This window comes from Peromyscus maniculatus, chromosome 2, assembly GCF_049852395.1.
Source record: "Peromyscus maniculatus bairdii isolate BWxNUB_F1_BW_parent chromosome 2, HU_Pman_BW_mat_3.1, whole genome shotgun sequence".
In the NCBI taxonomy this organism is placed as follows: Eukaryota; Metazoa; Chordata; class Mammalia; order Rodentia; family Cricetidae; genus Peromyscus; species Peromyscus maniculatus.
This window is the reverse complement of record NC_134853.1, coordinates 118276697-118301184: the sequence shown is the minus strand read 5'-3', so window position 1 is coordinate 118301184 and position 24488 is coordinate 118276697. Positions and strand designations below refer to the sequence as shown.

Sequence of the window (24488 nt, the reverse complement as noted above, 5' to 3'; positions counted from 1 at the left end):
TGAAATGGAAACACGTGGCTCATCCCAGCCAAACTCGCAGAGTTCCGACTTAAAATGAGGATGCCTGAAAGCATAACCAAAGGAACACTTTGGTACAGACCATGCGGTGATGAGTACTACGGCCCTGCAGGTTACAGGATGGGTACCAAGCTGCTGGGATACTGAAACAGCTCTTCCTGCAAGGGCAGAGACAGACCAAGCAACAGCTCCTGTACTCCAAGGTTCCTCTGCAGAAGTGTTCACTTCCCATCTTAAAACTCAGGCATCCTCGCACTGCCGTGACGATGGCATCAGTTCCTTTGTCATTGGCTAATTAGCAGTTGCAGCAATTTGCTGACAATTTTGGTCACTTAATCTTTCCAAGTGGATTTTTTAAGACAGCTAAAAATACTTGCAATCTTAGAAAACTCCTCACCTTTAGCAAGTGACAATGGCTCAGTGTGCTTCAGCTTTGGGCCCATTGCCACCTGCAAATTAGCAAGGGCCTCTGTTGAATTAAACATAATTCCATTTGTTTAATTTTAGATTTTAAGTGTCACCACATGCAAAGACTATCTCAGAGCTGTGGCTGTACTCCACACCAGGTAATACCAAACATAAACAGTGACTATCATTTTGTGTCGTAAATAAAGCAATCCACCTCCGTCCAAGAAAGAAGTCCTTTTAAAAGTCCAACCTCTTAACAAAATTTAACTAACTTAACAGAATCCTTAGAATCTGATTACATTTCCAGAAGTTATACAGAAGCAGTTTCAAAAAAAATGGAAAAAGAAAAGAAAGAAAGAAAAAACTCTCCAGAAAGTTCTCGGTTGAGTGCCTACTAATGAACAAAGGTTAACTTTATCTAAAAGGTCAAATGCCTGGTGGCTAAGGTTATGACCTTAACAACTTAAATTGTGACCTTGCCACGTGCCGGGTATATTGTAGATTCTGATACAGATCATCTGGTAAAGGCTGGTCATAAATTAGCTTTACTGTTACATGCCCACAAAGAAAGCCATTGGACATGATACCATAATACCACCAAGTCGTCATATGATACACAGGAAAGACAATGCAAATAGAGACCAAATTAAAGACATAAAATGGCTTTGTTATTTCATGGACTGAACAAGATGAAAGTCTCAGGCTTATGGAATCACGTGACTTCACTACACTTCTTACTGTTTATTTGACACAAAAATCACACAGTTCTAATACCACCAGATTTAGGGATGTAGTCAAAGCACTGGCTTTTATCATCTCTAAGCCTCGGGGTGGTGGTAGGGGGAAATCAACTCTGCTTTTAACAAATGTTTGATTATGCATTTGCTTCCAGTATTCACATTTTAATGTTTTCCAAAAATAATAATAATAATAAAAACAAAAAGAACAAAACAACAACAACAAAAACCCAGCCAGTCCATGAAGTGATAATCAATGTACATATTTCAAAAGGGGATGGTGGTGTAGAGGAGAGGAGGCATTCAAGAAGGAAAAAAGTACATTTTCAAAGAAATGGGGAAAAAACGCACTACAGGTGCAAAGGCCACGATGGTTTTGGCATGGATTGGGAAGCACGCTCCAGAGTCTCTGCTTCGTGCCAATACTGGCAAGTTCTCAAAACTTTTAAGGAGGTAAAAACATTGTTTAGTGTTTACAAATCTTCAGCATTATAACAGATGCTTGTCAAATCAGCTGATCGTAGGTTGACCGATCTAACCCATATCAGCATCGGCAGTTTCTCTTCCACGAATAAGAGGTCCCAAAATATCTTAGATCAAATTTGAAGTATTTTCTAACAAAAAGGCCTTTACTGTCTATTTTCTTTTTGCAAGCTCCCTATTGCAGGCACAGAGGCAGCCATTACTGTGGTGCTCTGGAAAGCAATGGCCAGGCATTTGGCTGGCATTCAGGCCTGAGGAGGCATTCTGGGATACATGAGGAACACCAAACCGAAGGTAGTCTGATCCATGTGGCTGTCGATAAATCTTTCATCAGCTGTAAGCATGCTAACTCTCCTAAGGAACCTCCCAAACGTCATTCGGGCTGCATCACTCCTTCAGCCATCCTACCAACCAGCCACTGCGTTGTCTTAAGGACAGGAAGGAACTGCACAACAATAACCCACCCACAGTAAAAGGTGAACCAGGGAACGGGAAGAGCCAGGCAGCTACATGTCTTTAAAGGTAATTTCCCCGAGATTCTCAGAGAAATGCTTAACTTAAAAGCACAGAAGGGGTCTTGCTCAAACTGACAGAAACGCCACAGACATTTCAATTTTGGTTCTTTCTTGTAGGAAGCCCACTCACAGCCTGCGTCAATTTTTGGCATCCTCGAGTTTCAAAGTTGTCCAATTAGAACATTCACTATCATTGATAAATTATTTTCCTAAATATCTAAATGATAAACACAGGATATAAAGAGTGCACTGGGAATGCCCATAACTGTTTTGCACTCCTAGGCACTTAACACATACAAATGATGAAGAAGAAGAAAAAAAAAGAAAACTTTAACTTTGCTTTTACTATAGACAAGAAAAGTGAGCAGCAGGGTTGAGGGGGGTCAAGGAAAGGCCACTTGTTCCTGTTTAGAACTTCCGCTGCCTCAAGCTGGCTAAAGCAACAGGCATGCCTTGTAATTGAGTATACATTTTCAAAAGCCCAAATATTTGAAACGTTTTCAGAGCGCATCCTCTGAAATACACATCTATCCCCTGCCAACACAACACAAATGATGATGTGACATGCTTGCAGAGTCAGTTTCTCCAGTTTCTTAAGTAAGGACAGATGGGTAACAAAAGTTCTCTTTCTAAATCATATATTGAAAAAAAAAAAACAGAGAGTAAAATGTTAGCTGATTTCTTTGAAAGTTAAAGATTTTCAGATTTTAAAAATCTTCTGCAAAATAGTGTTGACTTTGCAGATAGTATATTTTCTCTCTGTTGTGGGGGAAAAGAAAAAAGTGTGTGTGTGTGTGTGTGTGTGTGTGAGAGAGACAGAGAGAGAGAGAGAGAGAGAGAGAGAGAGAGAGAGAGAGAGAGAGAGAGAGAGAGAGAGAGAGAGAGAGAGCGCTCCTAAACAAGTCACTGGTAGGATCACTGGTAGGATTCCACAACTTTCTTTCTCCCATCTGGCTTAAGTAACTGCCATGAAGGCAATCTAGCAAGACTGATATGTACATATAAAAAGTCAACAAGTTACACAAGACCTGAGCTTTCACATAACACAATGAGCCTTTGTCTAAAACAAGACGAAAAGAACAAAGTATGCTGCATTATTTCACCCAGCCCTCAACAGTTGATTCCCGAATGCTCTTCCAAATTCTGAAGTACACTCTGGTAAGACACGTCTCAAAATCAATAGTGAATCTCATACAAATCAGAATAGGTCAATGGATCAATTACCAATGGCGATTTCACAATGCATTCACCCAGGCTATGCAAGCTGGTCACGTTTAATATCACCTGCTTAGAATTTGGTTGGTTGGTTTCCTTCAGCTATTTGAAATGACACAGAGAATTCCCACATATGAAGCTGCTAAGCTTATATATTAATGTGATTATCTTTCTTTCATAAATGCCCAACATTTTGATAGTAACCTTACCTCCAACTTCTTAATTGGCAAGGGGTGCAAAGAGGCCTCAAAAGTTTAAAAAAAATCCCAACAGAAAAGCAACTAACAACAAATGAACTGCATTTTTGAACAAGATCACAATCCAGTTTAAAAATCTATCCTTTATAACAAAGGTTGTCATGAGGCTTCTCTTACCATGAGTCTAAAAACTGTGACTACAACTTCTCACCCACCGAATCACCAAGACTTCTGATGGCATTACTTACCATCCGTGACCTGAGTGGGAATTCTCTGAGAGCTTTGCTTTCATACCCGAATGAGGGCGGCACCACAGAGGGGGCAGCAAGGTGTTCAAACTGTCCTGACTCTGGTTTACCCTCTGAAATCTTACTGACCCAATGCCCTAGGCTGGCCCTAGAAGGAGCTCAGGAATGGTTCAGCATTCACAGAGGTCATCAGAAGAGGCGTACACAAGAAAGCAGAAGGAGTTGTTCCCATTGCACTTACCTGCTGCATGCACAAAGTATGCCAAATATAAATCGAGTTCCTTAACAGAAACCCCTATGTGATGGGGCTGGACACAGAGCCCTGGATTTGAGCACTGTGGGGACTTTACAAGGCGCTCGCCATCAGTACTTTCCAGCGGAATACCTTTGAACAAGATCACCATGACGAGGTCCAACCTCCACACTTTATCTGCCTGGCGGAGGCAGTCAATTCTCCGCATCTTGCCTTTCTGGTCTGGGTTGGAAAGGACACAACATGGAGGTTTTTTCCCTGTAACTGTAAGAACAAAATCCTCTCGGTACTCAGGCCGGATATCTTTCCGTAACTTGGCCAGCAGTCGGGAAGCCCACTTCTGCTTGACTTCAGGCTTCTCACTTAGCAGTTCATCCTTCACGGCCCTCTCCTCTTCTTTCGACATGCGCTTCTCGTGTTTTTTGAAGTATTTTCGCTTTCGGGCCTGCAGGTTGAACCATGTGTAGGCGAAGGCGCGGACGTGGGGCAGAAGTGCTTCGATGAAAGGATGAAACTCATCCTAGGGAAAAGAATAAAAACAAAAATACGAATACGACCAACACAAAAGGAGACCACTTGCCTCTGGGAGTTGTCCTAAAGATATCCTTCACTTCACATGAAATGTGGCCCAAGTATTATATTACCTTTAAAATCATATGTAAAATCCCTAAGGGCAACCGAGGGGAAGGGGAACACTCTCAGCACCATTGCCTATGATCTGAAAGGAGAAAACTGCTAAGAATTTTTCAACATTTTGGTACGTTCCATCGTGCGGCCTACTTCCCAAATCCTTTACAGAGCAAGCAGAGTTTACCGAAACACTTATAACAATATATACTCTTAACCCTATTTCAAGGAGGCCATATCTAATTTTGTCCCAGCCTTGACCTCACCATTTGTAGTGCGGCCAGGACCCGGCAGCCAGATTGGCAAATCCTAAACACTCAGGTGCCAGTCAATGTTGATGGAAGTCTAGGAGCAAGACCCATCTCTACCGTCAATGAAAACAAAGGCTTCTCCTTTGCAGAGTCCGTGAAGACTCTGATCTGCCTCTCATGTAATTTTGGTAATATCTTAATTACTCTTCTAAATATTATAGTTACCGATAATTTTTTTTAAAAATAGAAAAAAATGTGGCAGGTCTCTACAGAAAAGAAGGGATGATTTGATATTCATTTGGCTAAAAAAAAAAAAATCTATGCCCAAGAAATCATAACTGAACTATGGGAAGAGAACAAAAAGGGGGGGGCACACCAAACAAAGCAGAGTCCCAGGCCCAGAGTAAACAGGGTGCCTCACTCAGACAGTACTCCTGCAACTGAACACATTTAGTGGCTGATAGGACGGTGGAACACCCTCAAAAGCAACCAGCCCTATAAAATGCATCATCTCATTTTTTTAAAATAATATTTCAGCTTTTTCCTCATTAGCAAACAGGGGACTCAAGGAAACCCTTTACAGATCTCTCTTTAAAAGTCAGATAATTGGAAGAGAAAAATGAATTTAAAGCATTTAAAATTTTCTTTCTGGTTTACTTAAAAGTATGTGATTCTTATGTTGACGTTGGTTAGAAATTTTAAGTATAAAAATTTTTAAAAAGTTAAACAATAACATTCACAAATGCTCAGAGAGGACATCCAACTCTTGATTAACTAGGCCACACCAATTTTATATAACGGCTTTCTGCCACAAAGATAAATTATTTACTTTCAAATAAATGAAGATAAGAAAACTAGAGGAATATGTGGTGACTTTTTAAGAAGAGTTAAGAGTGTATAAATGTAAATATATTCCTTTTTTAACATTTCTTATAGCAACCTTAACATTCTTGAGGTACAAGAAACTGCAATACCAAAAATAGTGTTGCTACTCAAGAAATTAAAATTTTAAACATTCAAATGTATACTGAAGGTAATATATTTTAATAGTCAAATCTGTTAATTTTTTACAAATTTTAATCAACCATGTAAACATTAGATACAGTAGGATTCTTTAAAGTAAGTGTATAATCATATAATGCATATTTAATTGTTACAATAATTGGCCTTTTTTTTCTTTCTGCACAAATTTTAGACTCCATGGCTCAAGTTCAGTTTTGAAACTTGCTCTTTTTCAAAAAAGGAATAAAAGAAGTGCTGAGCTTTGGTTAACATGTGTCCATTCTTCTAGTAGGGAAAAAAGAGTAAAATTCAACAATTACATTATTCTTTACCATAAACCATTAGCATTTTAAAACTGTGTAATATTTAAGAATCTTTATTCATTTGGAAGGAGAGCACAGGGGGAAAGGCGCAGTTTATCCGCTAAGGTACATGCCAAACCACAACGCATTTAAACATTTCTAAATTCTGAGCTCATCCTTGAAATGTTCTGAAATACATAAATGTTATGTATTTCATACTGACTGACGTCCAGATGTATACAGGACATACTAGAGACTAAGACTCCGTGGCATTGTGGAAAGAATCTCTGAAGTCGACCTTAAACTACACAGTGAGCCTTCTCCAAAAGGAGGCTTTCATTTTTAAAGACTCAGCTCCATTTTATAAGGCAAATAGCTCCAAATACATCATATCTATGCTAAGGCATTACCTTGTTAATGATAATGAACATGTTAAATAAACATTCTAATGTGGTTATTTTATACGTCCAAAGATACTCCTAAAATACTTCTTAGAAACTGACAACTACATCAGTTCACGTTCAGAATCATTGCGTTCACCTGCCAACCAAACGCCCAGAAAAAAAATCTGAAAATAAGGTCAACTAGTCCTCATGGATGATCTATATCCACCAGCTTTGCATCAGAGGTATTTACAATGTATTATTCCCCAAAGGTTTCTAGAATGTAAATAAAAATACACAATATTTTATATAACTTTACTCAAATGACAACCATACTTAGTCAACGTATTGACAGAAATATCTCCCAAAGCATCCAAACTTAAAAAAAAAAAATTACAGGAAATGTCCAAAAAAAGCTAAATGTTTCGGGGATGGGGGTAATGTTCTCATAAGTCAAGCTCCTCAACAAAACACCATAAACTGTGTAATATTTAGAAAAAATATTCAAGAGAAAACAAGTAATATTGTACATACATAGGTGATGAGAATGTTACAGCCCACCAATAAAAATAAACCTGTGGACCTGCTTCAAAGCCGCATTGCTTTGAATCGGCATCTAAAATGTGGATCTGTTTGAAAGCAGGCCAAGTTTAAGAGCCACAGAATAGTGGTAGTGCTGGAAACTCCTTTTTTTTTTTTTTTTTTTTTTTTTTTTTTTTTTTTTTTTCAAAAGCGTTACTCATAAATTTCTGCTGAACTGTCAGGATTTAGGCAGGTACAGGAGTTGATTATGATATGCCCATCCTCAATCAAAAGAAGAGGCCTGGCATTCTCAAGGTAAAACCCCTTCGAAGTACACACAGCAAACTGAGTCTGCTCTTACAGTTAGAGTACATTTATCACCATGCTTACTGGATCTTTTTATTTTTTTTTAAATGAGCAATAAACGACCTAAGTTTTTCTTTCTGAAACTGGCTCGAACGTGTTATAAATATTCCAGAAAGTTAAATAAATTGTAAATCAACTTTTAAAGACCCTCTCATAAAACAAATGAGCCTTTATTCCCTGTTTATTGTACATTTTCTTCACAAACTGCTACACCAAATAAGCGTTTCTCTTAGTGGTGTGGAGGCCTAGTGAATGCATCAATCAGTGCTGCCAAGAGTGTAGGAGGGGGAAAGGGGAAGAAAAAAACTTTCTTAACGTGATAATAACTCAAGAGAAGCCAACTTTGTTAAATACCTAACTACGCCTGGGGCCTGCATGGATACACAGGTATGCTCCCGAAATGCACAGCCCCAGACCAGAAGTTTTATCTTTTCAAATCTCACTCGAGAAGATAACCGTTGTGTCCATAAGGGTCTTTCTTTGCTATTGCAGCATGCTGGTATTATCTACAAGTTCTACGTGTTGCAAACTTTTGCCAATTGGAATTTCAGCCTTCGAATCTCAGCACTTTCACTGCAGACTATAATTCATTCAAATTATCTTACACTTTGCATCTTATCCATATGCAATTGTGAACCTTGCCAGAAGTGGTTGGAAAAGTTTCATTCCATACTTCCACAAGTTACTAAAATAGTAACTTTGGAAGTGTGGGGGGGGGTGGACTTTTACAATAACTAAAACAACTGCTATCCATTATTAATGTGAGGCCTAAATCCCAAACAGACCATCTCCACATAAAAGATGCATTTAAGAGTCTTCTGAGATCAAATAGCCAGTGTTATTACTGTTAGATACTGCAGTAAGAAGGGAAGTCATGTGGGAAATAAATCCAGAATCTAGAGGGGAGAGGAAAAACTCCTGATACTTTCAGCCTTCCAAAGTATTCCCGGTAAACCGTTAGCTCCAGCTCATTGAAGGCACAGTGGTAGCAGGGTTTTGAGGGAGGCATGAATAAACCTTGTGCTCGAAGCATATAACTTCATGTAGGTAATTACTGATCAGACTGCAATGTTTTAAAGCAGTATAAAGACTCACGCTTAAAAAGAAAAATTAGCGCAAATCACTCTGACTTTATGCCTTTTAGTCAGAGAAAATAAATAATATATTCAAACGGGACCAGATCCGGAGCCGCAAAATAGCAGTGTTTCCTTGCCCGTGGTGCAGACAAGAACGGGAGGGATGAGCTGGGAGGCTCGAGCAGGAGGGGCGGAGGGGCTCTAAGCCCCACGCTGCGAGTGGGGTTTCAGGGAAAGTTGCCGGGTCCTGCGTGCTGAGCCGCCTGGGCCGTGCATAGGCGGCGGCAGCGGGGCAGCCGACTCCGGGCCCCGGCCGCCGCTCGACCTCGGGCCGGAGCCCACTCCACCCGCAGCGGCCCAGCCCGGCCCGACTCGCGGCCTCGGCAGCTCTCTGGCCTGCGCGGCGTGGGCACGCCCGACCCCGAAACTTTCGCCCGGGGCCGTGGGCGGGAGGCGAGGACGCAAGGTCCTGGGCCGGCGCGGGGCGTGCGTCCACGCAGCCCACGGGCGAGGGCTCGCACCGCCCGCCGCGTCCGAGGGGCGCTGCCCGGCCCGGCCCGCAAGCTGGCACAAAACAAAAGTAAGAGTTCGGGGCGTCGGCGGGGGGCGCGGTGGCGCGGGAGGGCGCAGGCAGACAGGGCGCCCCGGTACAGCCGGCGTGCGGGGCTTGCGGGGCTCAGCCGCCCCTCCCCGGCGCGGAGGAACCGCGGGCACCGCGCTCCGCGCCGCAGACGCCGAGTCCAGATTGCAGCGTGTCAGGGGCTGCAGCCGCGGCCACACGTGCGGGGCACCCGCAAGCCCCGGCACTCCGCAGTCCGGCGCCCCGATATTAATTAACGCATTAATAAGAGGGCGCCATTAGCCATGTGCCCACACAAATGGCCGAGCAGGAGGAATGCACCCGCATGGAAACAAAGTTACTTTCTTAAAGCTGCAGCCCCCCCCCCCCCCGCACACGCGCGCGCACACACAGAAACACGCGCAGACACGGCTCCCGCCGAGGCACACGGCCGCCCCGCGCCCCCGCAGCTGCTTACCTGGGTGAGACAGAGCGGAGAATACATAACTGCCGGGCGGCGGGGGGTGCGTGCACGTCTGTGTGCGGGCTGGAGGTGTGCGTGAGTGTGGGTGCGAGAGGGAGAGAGAGGAGGAGAGAGCTAGGAGAGGGGGGGAGGAAAAAAAAAATCAAGCCTGCTTCTTGCGTTCACATTTCCAACTCGGCTCAACTGCAGCAGCCAGCGCTCTTGCCGCTCCACGCGCTGAACTTTAACCCCGCCTAGAGTTTCCCTACACTCCACTATACTGTCTACTGTACGCGGGCGTTAAAGGCATAGCGCACCCTTTCCCGCTCCCGCGCCGGCCGGCCGGGTGCCCGCGAGCTGCCCGCGCGCCCGCCTGCGCCGCGTTCTGCACCGCACCGCTCGGCCGCCGCCCGCTCGCGCCGCCGCGGGGGGGGGGGGGGGAGGCTGGGGGGGGGGAGCTGGATGGGGGAGGGGCGGCTGCGGCGCTGACACCGGTCCCCAGCCTGCGCGGCTGCCCGCCCGCCGCTTGCTCCGCGCTCGCTGCCTCCCGCGGCCCCCGCCCCCGCCCCGCTCGGCGCGGTCCCGGGAACGCGGCGCGGAGCGGTTTTCAGCGTGTCCTCCCGGCGGCTATAGGCTGCCACAGGATGTGCTTAAGCAAACAAAACTACTTTTCCTCCTCCCCATCCCCCCACCCGCGCCGCAGCCCTCCGCGGACGTCGGTGGAGGATTGGGGCAACTTTGCCAGGACGCCCCGTACCCCCGTGGGCCGCTGGGTGGGCTCCCTAGAAGCCCCAGAGAAGGGCGCGCGGTACATTTGCATGTATGCAAATTTCTTCTAAAAAAAAAATCAGACCTTCTAGGTAACTTTTCCCCCCTTCCTCTGAAATGCGGTAAAGCTCAAAGCATTGTAATCTCTCCTGCGAAGCTTTCTGTGGGAACAGTGTCCTCGGCAGAGGTAATTATGCACAAAAGCCTGCTAACTTTGTGCAGCCACGGCCCTAGAGCAGTCAGAACCCGGGTGCTGGGGAACAGTAAGGTCACCCCAAAGATTGCCCAGATTGCGGGGAGGGGGGTCTAAAGAAAGGAAGGCGGCGAGTCATGAGTGGCCGCTCTTCCCTCCTAGAAGTCGGGAGCTGGTGGGCTTGAATACAAACGCCCAAAAAAGTTCTGTCATGTCAGAAACAACAGTGGTTTAGCTGGGACATCTTTCTGTGTGTCGAGAAGGAACTGTGAAAGGGTTGTCCCCTTTGGAAAAGGATATGTTTGTATCCCCAAATGAGAGCCCAGAACTGGACATGGTCTAACATCCGAGTCCGCGTTCCCCAGACACCCTCGAGAAGGGTGCGTTTTGCGGATCCCCACTCCCCGCCCCCCAGGTAGTATTTCTGAAAATGGAAAAGAGCTTCCTGCAATTATTTTAGGTTTGCTAAAGTATTGTTTTGGCGCGCGCGGGGGGGGGGCGGTTTTAGGGTTTGGCACCTTGCCAACAAGCCTGCTCTTCCAGCTTTCTTTTTTTCTTTTTCTTTTTTTAACTTCATGTTTTCTCTTTAGACTCTTTTCTTTTGAAGGGGGAAAAGAAAGTATACCTGTCACCTCCAAACTCTCATTTTCTCCTCTTCTCCTTCCTAAAGTTTTGCAGCCTTCTGTATTTACCAACCCTTCTCAGAAATCCCCAGATCCCGACAGACACTGGCACACAGAGCAGGGATCTGCTCCCTGGTGGAGGTAACAGGGCTAGAGTCTGCAGGCATGCCTACCTACCGGACAGAAGGGTCACTGATGGAGTATGGGCATTTTTCATTCAGAATTTTTTTCGGGGGGCGGGGAGGGGCAAATGCTACTAGAGAAGGCCAACTAAAGCGTTCTGCAACAGCCCGCATCTCAAAAGTTTTGTTTATTCTCTAGTCCGGTTGGGACTACAGTATTTGCCCCAACTCGAGAACCCATTCTTTCTCACCCTCTTTCTGCCCTTGAATGTTCTTGGAAACCTGTCCCATTACTTATTAAGGATTGAAGGAAAAGAATAACTTCAGCCTTAGGTAGGACGTCCATTTCGCCAAACTAAGCAACTACCTTTCCTTGGTTCCTCATGTCTTTCAGTAAGGAAGAAATGTCCTCCAAGCTAAGAGGAGTTAGAGAAACATTCCTGGCCATGAAAACCTTTACTGGGATCTATAACTTCAAGACTCTCCAAGTTTCCTCGACAGAAGTTTCTGGCTGAGGGACCCAACATGTAACTGAGGCACAGTGACAAGTTATTGTCCTGTGTGTGCTCTGGGGAAACTCTCTTCCAAAGCGGATTGTTTATTATTATTATTATTATTATTTATATAAAGATACACTTGACATGTGTCTTTTCAGAACAGCAAAGATTCTTACTTTTGATTCTCAAGGGGAATTTTTTAAAAAAAAAAAATAAATGACTTTCGCCGTGCCTTCTTTTTTTAAATGGGGGAAAGTAATTGAATGCTGATATTTCCACTTTAGAAACTTCTTTTGTTGCAGCGGTGGATGTGCCCGCGATTTCCAGCATTCTGCGGTTAGCAATATTATCTTAAGTAACTTTTGGCGCCCTTCGTAAGACTTTTGGATATGGGACGATTGTTTGCGCCCTCTAGGCAAGGGCTGGATCCAAGTTCAGCACCAAAGCCCTCCACATCCGCTCCTGCTTTCTCTCCTATCTGTGCCAGCTCCCGCTCCCTCCCCCGCTCCGGAGGAGGGTGGAAGGCGGGGGAACACTACAAAGCCCAGTTCCAACTACAGCCCTTACAAACTAGACTGAGAAAAATACCGTAGAAGAGTTACAGTTACAGAATGGCTTCTGGTAACTTTCTCTCCAACAGGCATAAATTTAAACACACAAAGAAACAGATGTTCCTGAAGAGGACAGGCAGGGTAAAAAGCATTTCTAACTTTCTCCCCTCTTCTAGGTTGCAAAAGTAAATCCTTGTCTAGAGTTCACAAAGATACTAAGGGAGGGAGAGGAAGGAAGGACAGGGAAAGAAGGGGGAGGAAAGGGAGGGGCAACGAGAAGGGAAAAGAGGGGGTAGGAAACACAGGTGATACATGAAAACTAGTTTATTGCAATCATATAAATGACCCATTGTTAGGAAGGGTAAACCCCTTATTGGAAACATTACTCCAATCGTTTATTTTGCAAGTGGTAGGAGGCTGCCTTGAAACTGGATTGTCTTTGCAAAACGGAGGTTCCTGCCATGCTCTCTGCTATCCATATTCTCCCTGGCACGGAGCCCAGCCTTGCATTTACTGTTTTATTTGCAGAAACGTTACCTTGCCAGCTTTAGTGAAATCCTCTTAGATGTATAAATTACGTCAATAAAGTTTCACTTCTACATACATCTGAGATACCTCTCATTTCTAGTCTACTTAATTGGGAAATTGTATTAATGTGATTTAGATTTTAATGCCCAAAGTAATGAAGATGGGGCTAGGATTCCTAAGTGACAATACCATTTGCTGTATAGTTATTACCAAGACTAACTCTATTAACTACCATTTTCCTCACTAGTTTTTGACTTGCTGGTAACTCATGCAGATTTACTTGCATATAATCCCCAATTGAATCATGTTGCTGAATTGAGCATACAAGTGAATTGTCACATCAACTTTTCAAACCAGGTTTGACTGCAAGGCCCAAGGCCCAGGGAAGTAGTTGGATGAGTATTAAATCCACACTAAGAAATCCCTATTATTTTCCATCCATTCCCTACAGAATTAGGTGGTGATTGATCTATTTGAGTCAGAAGATGCAAGTTACATCTCCAAGACAAACTAAGGCAGTTGGTTTCCACCATACAGATGTCAAGGACATGACCAAGAGGCCAGACTGCAGCTAAAGAGGGAGTCAGTTATCTTCCACACATGCACCCTCCAGTGGGGTTGTTGTGGTAACAAGAAGAAATGTGAACTTGGCAGGTCTTAAAATGTTCTTTGCATTTCAGACCATCATCTGAAACAGTAGAATTCAAGAAAATCCACTCCTTCCCCCCTCCTTTTCCAATCTACAGAACAACTGTCCATCCCCTATGAAGCATTCTCTTCCTTTGATATGCCAAAGATTCTAAAAGAATCAGTGAGAAGTTTTGAAACGCTCAGTGCATTCCCCAAATTAAGGCATATTTCTCAAAGAAGTTAAACCTCTCCTTCTACAAGTTACCAACTTCCGAGTATTAAAAACAACAATTAATGCAAGCTTAAATATTACTCTAGCAGAATTTTCCAAAGGAGCAAAGTTAAAAGGCACACAGGATTCATGCAAAAATCCCCCAAACAGCTTTTTTCTCCTTTAAACTCAAAAACTCTTTCCTCTTGTGATTGCTAAATCCGGAAGCGCTGGTATCTTTGACAGCTTGAACTACACACACCATCCCCTTCAGAACTGCAGAGAACTTCAGATCTCCTTTGTCCCGCCCCCTATGGCTATTACGAGCCATTGTATACCCAAGCTTTCTCATGATTGGATAGAGCTTCTGTCAATCTCGTATGTTGTCTCATTGATTAGAGGATCGAATCGTCAATTATTCTCGGGTCCAGACATTTCTTTTCGGGTTAGGTTGACTGCAGAGGCCAAACGTCTTTAACAGAGCAGAGCACGTACAGGATCTCCCCCTTTCCCCTCCCCCCTTTTCTGGAACCGAGCAAGCGCTAGGAGGAAAAAAAATCTGTTAAGCTCAGCAATTTTTTCAAATCCTGGAAAAAAAAAAGAAAGAAAGAAAAACCCGGTCTCTGCTGCACATAATAAAAACGCCATCCACAAAGCTGCATCTTTAAAAGAAAACCATCACAATAGACATTTACCCAGCAATCACTTAAGTGCATATTCGAGCTAGAGAAATTTAAAAGTCTTAGCCATTAAGCATAACCATTCTACCGTTGTTTATATAACGCATATAGTATAAATGTAAAATAGAAAGTTTAAGATGTACCACGTACCATTGCAATGTAAAAAGAGTACGTGAGAAACTTTAAAATGCTCAGACGAATTGCTTCATAGCTTGTCCCCTGTTTTTTGCATTAAAAAAAAATAGCTAAATAAACTTGGAACCGTTGAAAACCCGGAAGAGATTTTTTTAAAGCTGCTGGCCAATTGCAGGCTTCTTGGATAATTTTTTTTTTAACTCCAAATCAAAAGGCTTCTGCCACTGCAGATCTCTCTCTCTCTCTCTCTCTCTCTCTCTCTCTCTCTCTCTCTCTCTCTCTCTCTCTCTCTCTCTTTCTCTCACACAATCTCTCCCTCTCTCGCGGTCTCTCTCTCTCTCTCTCTCTTTTTCTCGCTCTCCTCTCTGAAAGCGATCCAATCTAACCCGGGCTGGCTGCTTCTCAGATTCTCTCTGGATTTGCCTGGTGTGCTTGTAAGAGACTTTGCAGAAGTTGCGATCCTTTCGGCAGCCCCTCTTTCCTCTCCCTACCCCCTTGTTTATTTCCGCAATCGCTGCAATTTGCATAGTAACCACGCACGAGGCGGAGGGGCCGGAGGGGGCAGGGACAGGCCCGGGCCTCCCCTCCTCCCGCTCGGCGCAGTCTCCTCCTCCCCCACGGCGTGTGGCCAATGGGAGCCCTGGCCTTCAGCGCAAGCTCGGGTCGGGACTCCCGGCAGCAGAACGGCCCCTGGATTGTAGGCCTGGCTTCTGGGATCCGGGTTTTGGCGCAGGGGAAGTTTCCTTGCTTGCGGAGCTTGCAGCAGGCTTTTGGGGACGGGAAGATTACGGAACGTTTGCCCGCAGTCATGCCGGTTTTGCATGTTTTAATCACGCCTGCACACCTGCTTTCTTGGTTTCTTTTTCCAGAGCCTCTCGTGAGTTATTAGACTAGTTCATGATGGTTAGTGAGAGATTTAACCTTTATTTGCACTGATGTAGACCGGGAGTTAAAGATCCTCTCTGGTCCATTAAATCAAGAAGGAGCAAAATGTCAGAGAACTTCAATGAGATAAGGCTTTCGTCCTGGGTTTAGAACAGGAGAGAGGCCCTGTTCTCTCTAGAGGATGGAACACAGAATGGCTAGGTGGACTCCAGCAAGAATGAAGCTCCTGTAAAGCATTGATACTTTAACAACATTCTAATTTGATCGCCAAACTCCTAATTTATCAATATTCATACAAACCCTGGATTGTACAAAGTCTAAAGCAATCCCTCCCCTTCTTACCCCCCAGAAAAGAGCTGAAAGGGTGATGACTGAGGGAGGGGCATGTTAGTAATTGGTGTGAGAAATCCTTCTGCTTCCCATTGACCTGTCTTATTCCACTAACCCATACTCTTTACGACCATGTCATGTGGCTATTTCACCGTCAAACTTGTTTTATGTGTTTGTTTTAAGCATCAAAGTACTCTTTGGTGCAGAGCACGGACCAATGGCATTAAAGGGAGTTATCTCTTTAAATGGAAAAACGTCACACTAGACTTGCACTTTTTGTTACTCTGTTATTGTTGTCGCTGTTTTTAATGTGTTTGTTTAGTGTCCCTTAAGTCACTTTGGATATTTTGCGGAATAAATGAATTACTGGAAATTGTATACTTAGCTCACCTGATTTAGAAAAAAACAAAACAAAAATGTTATCCAGCCAAGAGGACTAAGAAACATCCTGGTCCTCTGATTTCCATAACCGTCCTTGGTGCTAATCAGTTAGTAAGACCTCTCACAGTTAAAGTAAAGGCTTGAGGAGTCTCACATTTTATTTTGAATCATAATTTTCACTTCAGTCGTGCACTTAGCAACTAGTCAGCTGGTGCTGCATTGCTGGGAAGAATCTTACTGTGGCTGTCCTTGGGATTAGACAAGCAGTGGCAGTTGTGGTTTGCTTTTCATAGACTAGGATACGCTTTTACTCTGCACAGCCTGTGGCGTTTCATCCAGTCCGTGTCTACCCAGCATCCACTTCCACTTGGCCTACTACTCTGACTCAGAAATAAACTAAATAGAATGGCTTAGGTAATAATGATGTCGATGGTGATGATAAACAATAGTTAGTAATAAAAGAATGCCCTAGGCCTACTTCAACTGGTACCAGGCTCTGTTGCCTTCAAACAGTTATCATAACACCTATAAAAAAAGAACACTGACCTGTTGTAAGAACGAAAAGCCATTTTGTCAAAGGTTAAGAACCTTAGATTAGTCCAGGAGGTTCCTCCTGCACTGCCATGGTCTGAATAACCCACACTGCTGAGCAAGCTAGGCCTCATAAGTAGTTGGCAACAGTGAGTTTTCTGTGGACTGTGTGCAGTTCATTATCCTGATTTAATGTGGTAGGTTGAAGTCATTACCAAAGTGATCTTGCAGATGTCCATCTATTCAACAACATACCATGTGTTTCAGAGTCCATCCTAGGTTTTAATGTTGGTTATACCATGTGACTTTATACAAATTATTTAGCCTCTGCAAATATCAGCTTCCTTGTTTGGAAGATGAGAAACATTCACCTACTATGTATATATTGGATTCATCATATTGAGCCATGTTCTAAACACATTGATATGACATTATTATATATGCGTATGTATGCATACACATACATACATACTTGTGTGTGACAGTAGTGACCAAGTCTACATGGCTGTGCCAATAGAGTCATGAGGGCTGGGAAAGAGCAAATGATATTGGTGATGAACCCAAAGTATGCATTTGTCAGACAAGGGAGGAACAGGTCATCCCTCTCCAGTTAATGTATGCAAGTGATGCATGGTGGCTGATTAGTTTGTGTTGACTTGCTTTATAGTAACTAGATGACAAGTTACAAGGTCAGTCTAAGGCAAGATGGTGGAGAGGCTTATGGGCAATTTAAGTTTTCATTTGAAAGATTGGGAAGTCATCAAAAGTATTTAGCTAAAGAAAGAAATACAATAAAATTTGCTGATTAGGAAGCTCACTCTAGTAAAGAAGGCAGAGAGAGAGAGAGAGAGAGAGAGAGAGAGAGAGAGAGCGAGCCAGCACTTAGGGGCTGAAGAAGGTGAAGACCTGAGCCCTTAGCTCATCTGCAAACCATGAAAATAAGGTTCTGTAGAAGATGGGGTTAGGTTTGGGTATGGAGTCCTCTGCTAAGGTCCCCCAGCTAGTGGTGCTATTTTGGAAGGTTCTTGAATGAGATGAGGCCTAGATTTAGGGGAGCAAATTACTGGAGGGGTGGCCTTGTGGCTATGTCGTATCCTAGGCTCCTCTTTCTATGTTCCCTGGGCACCATGAAGGTGAGTAGCTTCTTCCCAGTGACTCCCACCCTCACTTGCACTCATAGTACCTGCGCCGCCGCCACCCCCCCACCCCCCCACCCCCCCCACCCCCCCCACCCCCACACTCCCCCACCCCCCCCACCCCCCCACCCCCCCACTCCCCCACCCCCCCACCCCCCCGCCCCCAACCTAGGCCATGAGCTTGTGCTTTACCACAAGCCCAGAATCAGAACCAAGGCCTGTGGGATGAATGAAGCCTCAGAAACTATGAACCCAAATGACTCCGGTTTTAAAGTTGTTCTCTCTGGTATTGATCACAACCAGAAGGAGCTAAGGTAGTGGCACAGAAGTAAGAAAGGAGAGGCGTCGCCGCCGACACTTGTCAAGGCATTTGATCAACGATACGATTGAGAACTAACACTTTCCCAGACATTCCTCGGTGTCCACGTGCCCACCTATAAAGGCAGAAGAGGATCTCTCTGTTCACAAGTTGCCACTTCCACCATGCCCTTCCGCCTAATAATTGATTTAATAATATAAAAATCACACCAGTAATGGCTAGTACTCCTATATCGAGTATTTATACCTGATTGGTTTGTCCTAAATCTTGAATTTGCATCCAAGTAAATTCTGTTCCACCATACCAAAAAGCAGGTGCTCATCAAGAAGGGTGACTCGGATTTGCTAACCTCATTGTGAGCCTGAGGTTCCACGGAGTTTGGCTTTATGCCTTGAAAATAGTCAGCTCTTCCAGGAATTCTGCTTTGTTGACCCAAATAGAACCCTAATCTTCTTGCAGGCCATTGACAGAAACTAGAACACCAGAGCCTGACAGAATTTTGAGATGCTGTTCAAAATTGCAGGATGTTTTTTGATAATCAGTTTGTTCTAATTGTGAACAAGATGGAACATTGAAACAAAAGTGTATATTTCTATTTTCTCAATTTCCCTGTGTAGGTCCTAGATCAACCAATGAGTTTTTAAAGCAAACCAATTAACATGGGCAGTCACAGGATTAACATAGCATTATAAATGATAACTTTCATAAGCAAAATTAAATCTAGGAATTAATAAGGCCCCTAAGTAAGCAAATTTGGGCATATATTGCCCCTTCCCCATCCCCACTCTGTCTTATTGTCTTGGATATATAGATAAACAGTTTCGAGTCTTAGAGTTGATCCTGACCAGTCCTCCTCTTGGGGAAGTAGTTGACATGTGATTAAGTTTTCAATGGCACGTGTGTGGCACCCAGTTCTTATGTCCCTTCGTGAAAGGAAATTTGCCTTGTTTATGGACCTTCCCAAAGGCAAAAGAGAGGCCCAAACATCTCGAGGAAGGGCTAAGACAGTGCCCAGGAGGCAAGAAAGCAATGGAAGAATGCGAATCTCTAAATGACTTGGTTTGACAGAGACATTTCCTCAGTGAGAGTTATATGTAAGCCTCTGTGGCCTGAGATTACAGGTGGACTGATAAACGAGAGTAACAAAATCTGGGAATTCCTTTCAATTGTTATCTCTTAGAAACCCCGAGGGCTTTCCTCAGCTTAGGAGTTACTACTGAATTTTATCCTCAACCTTCTTTTTCAGATGCTCCTTTTTTAAAAATTAAATTAAATTAATTTATTTATTTATTTATTTATTTATTTATTTATTGGTTTTTCGAGACAGGGTTTCCTCTATGTAGCTTTGCGCCTTTCCTGGAACTCACTTGGTAGCCCAGGCTGGCCTTGAACTCACAGAGATCCGCCTGGCTCTGCCTCCCGAGTGCTGGGATTAAAGGCGTGCACCACCACCGCCTGGTGACCAGATGCTCCTTTTATGCACTCTCTCCCTCTTGCTTTCTCATCCTTACCACAAGCAATGTCTTTCTTTTCTTTTTTATTGCTTTCTGACATACCATATATGTTTATCCCTCTTGTGCATGCGTGCGTGAGCACGTGGGTGAGTGTGATTCCATCTTGCCCAGAACTTCCTGATGTTTTCTCTCTATTCCGTTCATTTTCAACAGCTAACTTATGCTACTTCTCACTTTTTTTTTTTAGGTGGAATTGGTCAAAATCTCTCTAACATCTAAAGCTCTATTTGTTAAATATCAGTTATTTATTTATATATACTCATAGAGACAATTATTTTATTCATTCTTGTATATGTCTATACAAAGTGCCCATAGTAGACCCTTAATAGATAGCTGTAAACATGTGGGTAAATACAGAAAATGGCTGCCTCTCCCACCTTCAATGCTGTGGTAGTGAGCAAAGTTAGATGTATGCCCTTGCTAGAGAGGGCATTATCGCTGGGGAGAATTGTGGCACCAAGAGAGACTCTGAATTTGCCTTTCACAGGACGCGATGCCAATCACCTCTAACCTTCTCGCTGAATAGGTGCCATTCCCATCTCATAGATGAGGACACTAAGGTTCAGCAAGCTGTGGAGAGATAATCACGCTCCCATACCCTTGTCAAAGTTGGGTAGAACATCCAGTTCACTTAGCATTCCCCATCAAAGCTCTACACTGTGATGCCCCCTTTAGGAAGGAATGTGGACTTTGAATTTCTTAAAGTACAATTTTCGTGGTGACAGCCTGTAATCATAATCAAAAGCAGACATGTGGCCCCTATCCTTCTCTTCTTGGACACAACACAACAGCTACAAGAGACTGAACAGACTGTCATCTCAGTAAGCTGCTGGGGTCACCAGGGAGGAGAATATTGAAAGGGAACCCGTGAGGATTCAGCCACCACGTTCTGCAGAGGACAACGCCGAAGTTGGCAGAGTTGAGGAGGTGGCCACACCGCTGGGAAAGAACCAGGCCCTTGCCCGGTGCCAGGCATGTTACGTCACGCAGAGGCTACCTACCCTGCAGGAACAGGGAAGGAGCACATGACTGTGTCTGCTGTCAGTGTCTGAAAGAAGACTCGGGAAAGAGACGGACTGTTGGTGAACCCAGTGAAAGCAAGGAAACATTGAGTTATTAAAACAGAGTCCAGGCTGGTACTGAGAAGTGTACCAGCGTGTGCAGACAGTAAAGGGTAATTTCCAGGACACCAAGGGAGGCTGAAGGGAACAGCGGAGGTGAGGACGCTGTGTTTAGAGTTATGGGCTCTGCCTTCTACCACTGGTGACTTTGGACAGGTCAGTTTCTCTGGCAAGCCCCTCTGACTTACTCCTCTGTAAAACATAAATATCATCAGCCTTCCTTTCTTCATAAGATTCGAGGAGGATTCAGTGAAATTGTGAGTGAGAAACTGGAGAACAAAAAACAAAATCAAAACCCTGAGATTCAGCTCTGTGGGGACCCGGACTGCCAATCGCTGCTCATCTCTAGAGGCCTGTGAGGTCAAAGAATGACACTATTCAGTCATGTTCTTCTCGTCTATATTTTCTAGATTATTGGCATCAAAGGATGTATACTACACACACACACACACACACACACACACACACACACACACACGATACAAATAAGTGAAAATGAGAACAGCATCTAAAGCCCATGCAGTGAGGTCCTATGTCCTTTATTAAGGTTGATTTAACATTTGACCTTGAGGCCTGGGGAGATGGCTCAATGGGTCCCAGGCAAACATGCACGAAGACCTGAGTTTGAATCTCCTCCACCCATATAAATGTGGTTGTGGACTTATGTGACTAACATCCCAGCACTGGAGGTAGATCCTGGGAGCCTCCTGGCCAACCAGCCAGCCTAGTTGATATCCTCCTCTGCCCTCCACATTTGCACACAGGCACATGAACCTTCACACACATATGTATACACACACACACACACACACACACACACACACACACACACACACGGAGAGAGACAAAACGATTTTTACCTTGAGTTTCTTAATAATCAAAGAAGAAAGAGTAAGAACTTATGAAATATACAATATCCATAAAATATTATGAAAGTCTGGAGTGGTTTTCCAAAAGCAACACAGATTTTCGACTCCTGGAAAGCTTGGCACATACCTCCCAACCCATCCTCTGCCACTGTTGCGCTATACACCATAGACAGTGTGGTCACAGAGAGGTCAGGCTTCACTATGATGCTCTCTACGTGTGGGAAAAGGGATAAATAAGGGGGTGGGATGGATGGGGACCTTGTCCTAGAACTCTTCAGCCAGGTCAAGTGCCTGGTAACTGCAGTGCTCCCCTTGTGGTGAGACAGAACTTACCTAGTTTAACATGGATGTCTGTAAGAGCAGACAATCAGCAACAGGAAAAGAAGAGCATAGCTGGGTTTGGGCACCTCTGACCCATGACTTTGCACATTCGTGCTGATATTAAGAAGACACAACTCGTCAAAAAGTAGAAAGGGAGGAACTGGGAACTGGGAACAGGTTGGCATGGGTGCTGGCTTCAGAGTCTCTTTTCCAAGCTGGGTCCAGGAGCTCTGCTGCCTCTTTTGACTTTTCTTTTTTACAAGATTCCCAGAATAAAGTCAGCAAGGAGAACTCTAACAAATGGTGTTGTTGAATTGTTGTACTTGTTCCTATTTGAATCAAGCAGAGTAGGTGGGTGTCAGTCTCAAAGCCCAGGAAAGAGCAGTGGAGAATCACTAGGAGATACAAAGAAATTGGTAATAAGACCAGATTTCTTTTTCTAGAAAAATCACCGTGGTAGAAGTATGGAAATGATTTTGGAGCTTTAGTAACAAGCCACTCATCATTTTCCTCCTTTGTTATATTATTTTCCCTTTTAAATTTTTATTAATAATTTTAAAAAAATTGCCGGGCAGTGGTGGTGCACACCTTTAATCCCAGCACTTGGGAGGCAGAGGCAGGCAGATCTCTGAGTCCCAGGCCAGCCTGGTTTACAAAGCAAGTTCCAGGCCAGCCAGAACTGTTAAACAGAGAAACCCTGTCTTGAAAAACCGAAACAAACAAACAAACAAACAAGGTCTTATATATTCCAGGCTAGCCTTGAACTTCATAACCAATGAGAGTCTTGAATTTTTTAATCTTCCTTTAGCTACCTTCATACTGCTGCCATTCCAGGCTTGTTGTCAGCTTATGGGGTTCTTGGGATCACACCTAAGGCTTTGGGGGTTACATGAGCACTCTACCCGCTGAGCCACACTGTTGGCCCTTCTTTAAAAAAAAAAAAGTAGTAAACTTGGTTGAAATGAACCAGAGGCTAACCTGGAGCAAAAGATACTTAGTAAACAGCTTGATGAAAAAAATCCTGCTGGGCAGTGGTGGCGCAGGCCTTTAATCCCAGCACTCGGGAGGCAGAGACAGGTGAATGAATCTCTGTGAGTTAAAGGCCAGACTGGTCTACAGAGCGAGATCCAGGACAGGCACCAAAACTACACAGAGAAACCCTGTCTCGAAAAACAAAAGCAAAAACAAACAAACAAAAAAAAAACAAAAAACAAACCCTATATTGTACATCTCTGCCCAGTGGTGGGGAAAGTTGCCATTTCTCTTAAAGTGAACACTACTCTGCTGAATCTTCACCTGGTGGGAGTGCAGTGATGTCTTCAGGCCATTGCTGTGGTTGGTAAGGCACTCCTTTGTTTGTCAATTAACATTTTAGTTCCATTAACACTAAAGCAATTTACAATAAACAGCTCTGATGGGAGATTACTGTTCCTCTGTTACATTAAAAAATATTGTTCTGGGATGTAGAACAAGGCCCTGGGTTCTGTCTCTAGTCTGTCTGTCTGTCCATCTGTCCATCTCTGTCTCTGTCTCTCTCTCTGTTTCTCATACACACATACACAAACACAGACAAATTAAATATCACAAATTTTTATATTTGTGGCATAGCGTCAGAAAACAAGTATTTCATTAAATGGGAATTTCCCCTTAATTGAGGTAGTTTAATTCTGACTTCGTAACTTATTCTTTATGAATCGTCTCATGTTGAAGCCAGGGGTGGTGTTGCATGCCTGTAATCCTAGCTCTTAGGAAAGAGCTTAAGGCAGGACAAACACGAACTTGAGGCCAGTGTTGCCTGAGAGAGAGAGAGAGAGAGAGAGAGAGAGAGAGAGAGAGAGAGAGAGAGAGAGAGGATTCCAGCCAGCACAGAGTAGATAGTCAGCTCCTATCTAGAACTAAATGAAGAGATAGCATAGGGTATAAAATCATAGAACTAGATAGTGATGCTGTCTGCTCCTTTTATATGCCCGCCTCTCTTTACTCTGAAAGTTATACACATGCTGCATCCACAGAATTTTGTAACTAAGAAAACAGTGAGTGATCCTAGTAGGCCATTGCTTTTAATAGACCAAGAAGCAACTTGGTTTTTTACTCTTAAAAAAAAAAAAAATGAGTTACTGGAGTGGGGGGGGGATACTCTGGGTTTTAGTATGCAAAAGTCCTTGCTGTATTGCAGATATTAGGAGTCATCTAATCAGTGAAATGAGGCTGGAAAGAACAGCGTTTACCTTTGGAACATTTTGTTATTTGGCACAGCATTTCGCTTTGTGTTTGCCGAGGGAAGAACAGCGAAAGAGAACAAGGCGAGCCAGTTACAAAGAGGCCTTAGTGTGACCAGCACGCTTGCAATGGCTGCTGTGCTACGAGCAGGGTCGGACTGAGGCTGGAAAAATTCAAGTTTCCCATGCACTTGGTATGTGCCTTGCATTGTGCGGTGGAAAAAGAAGTTTTTAAAGAAGCCGAAAAGTGGTGTGTAATTCTGGTTTTGACAATATGCCCATTAATGTGCTAGTCCTCC

General features: G+C 43.9%; 1 protein-coding gene and 1 long non-coding RNA gene across 9 annotated transcripts in view; one reads left to right on the top strand and one right to left on the bottom strand.

Moving 5' to 3' along the window:
- The window catches only part of Nfia (nuclear factor I A), a 347864-nt gene extending 332759 nt beyond the window's left edge, over positions 1 to 15105 (bottom strand). For 3 of the 7 annotated variants that reach the window (XM_006974032.4, XM_042271440.2, XM_042271442.2), the window contains exons 1-3: positions 14950 to 15105; positions 14579 to 14647; positions 4063 to 4594 (exon numbers count right to left, since the gene is read on the bottom strand). In XM_006974032.4, coding sequence (XP_006974094.2) covers positions 4063 to 4594; positions 14579 to 14647; positions 14950 to 15090 — 742 coding nt within the window. In that variant the 5' untranslated portion in view covers positions 15091 to 15105. Of the gene's footprint in view, positions 1 to 4062; positions 4595 to 9640; positions 10028 to 14578; positions 14648 to 14949 lie in introns of those variants that run through there. The other 4 variants (XM_076564530.1, XM_076564531.1, XM_076564533.1 and 1 more) reach the window with 4 other exon arrangements.
- Positions 9046 to 24488, top strand: part of LOC107400839 (uncharacterized) — a 214642-nt gene continuing 199199 nt past the window's right edge. For both annotated transcript variants that reach the window (XR_013049230.1, XR_013049231.1), the window contains exon 1: positions 9046 to 9183. This is a non-coding gene — a long non-coding RNA (uncharacterized LOC107400839). The remainder of the gene's footprint in view (positions 9184 to 24488) is intronic.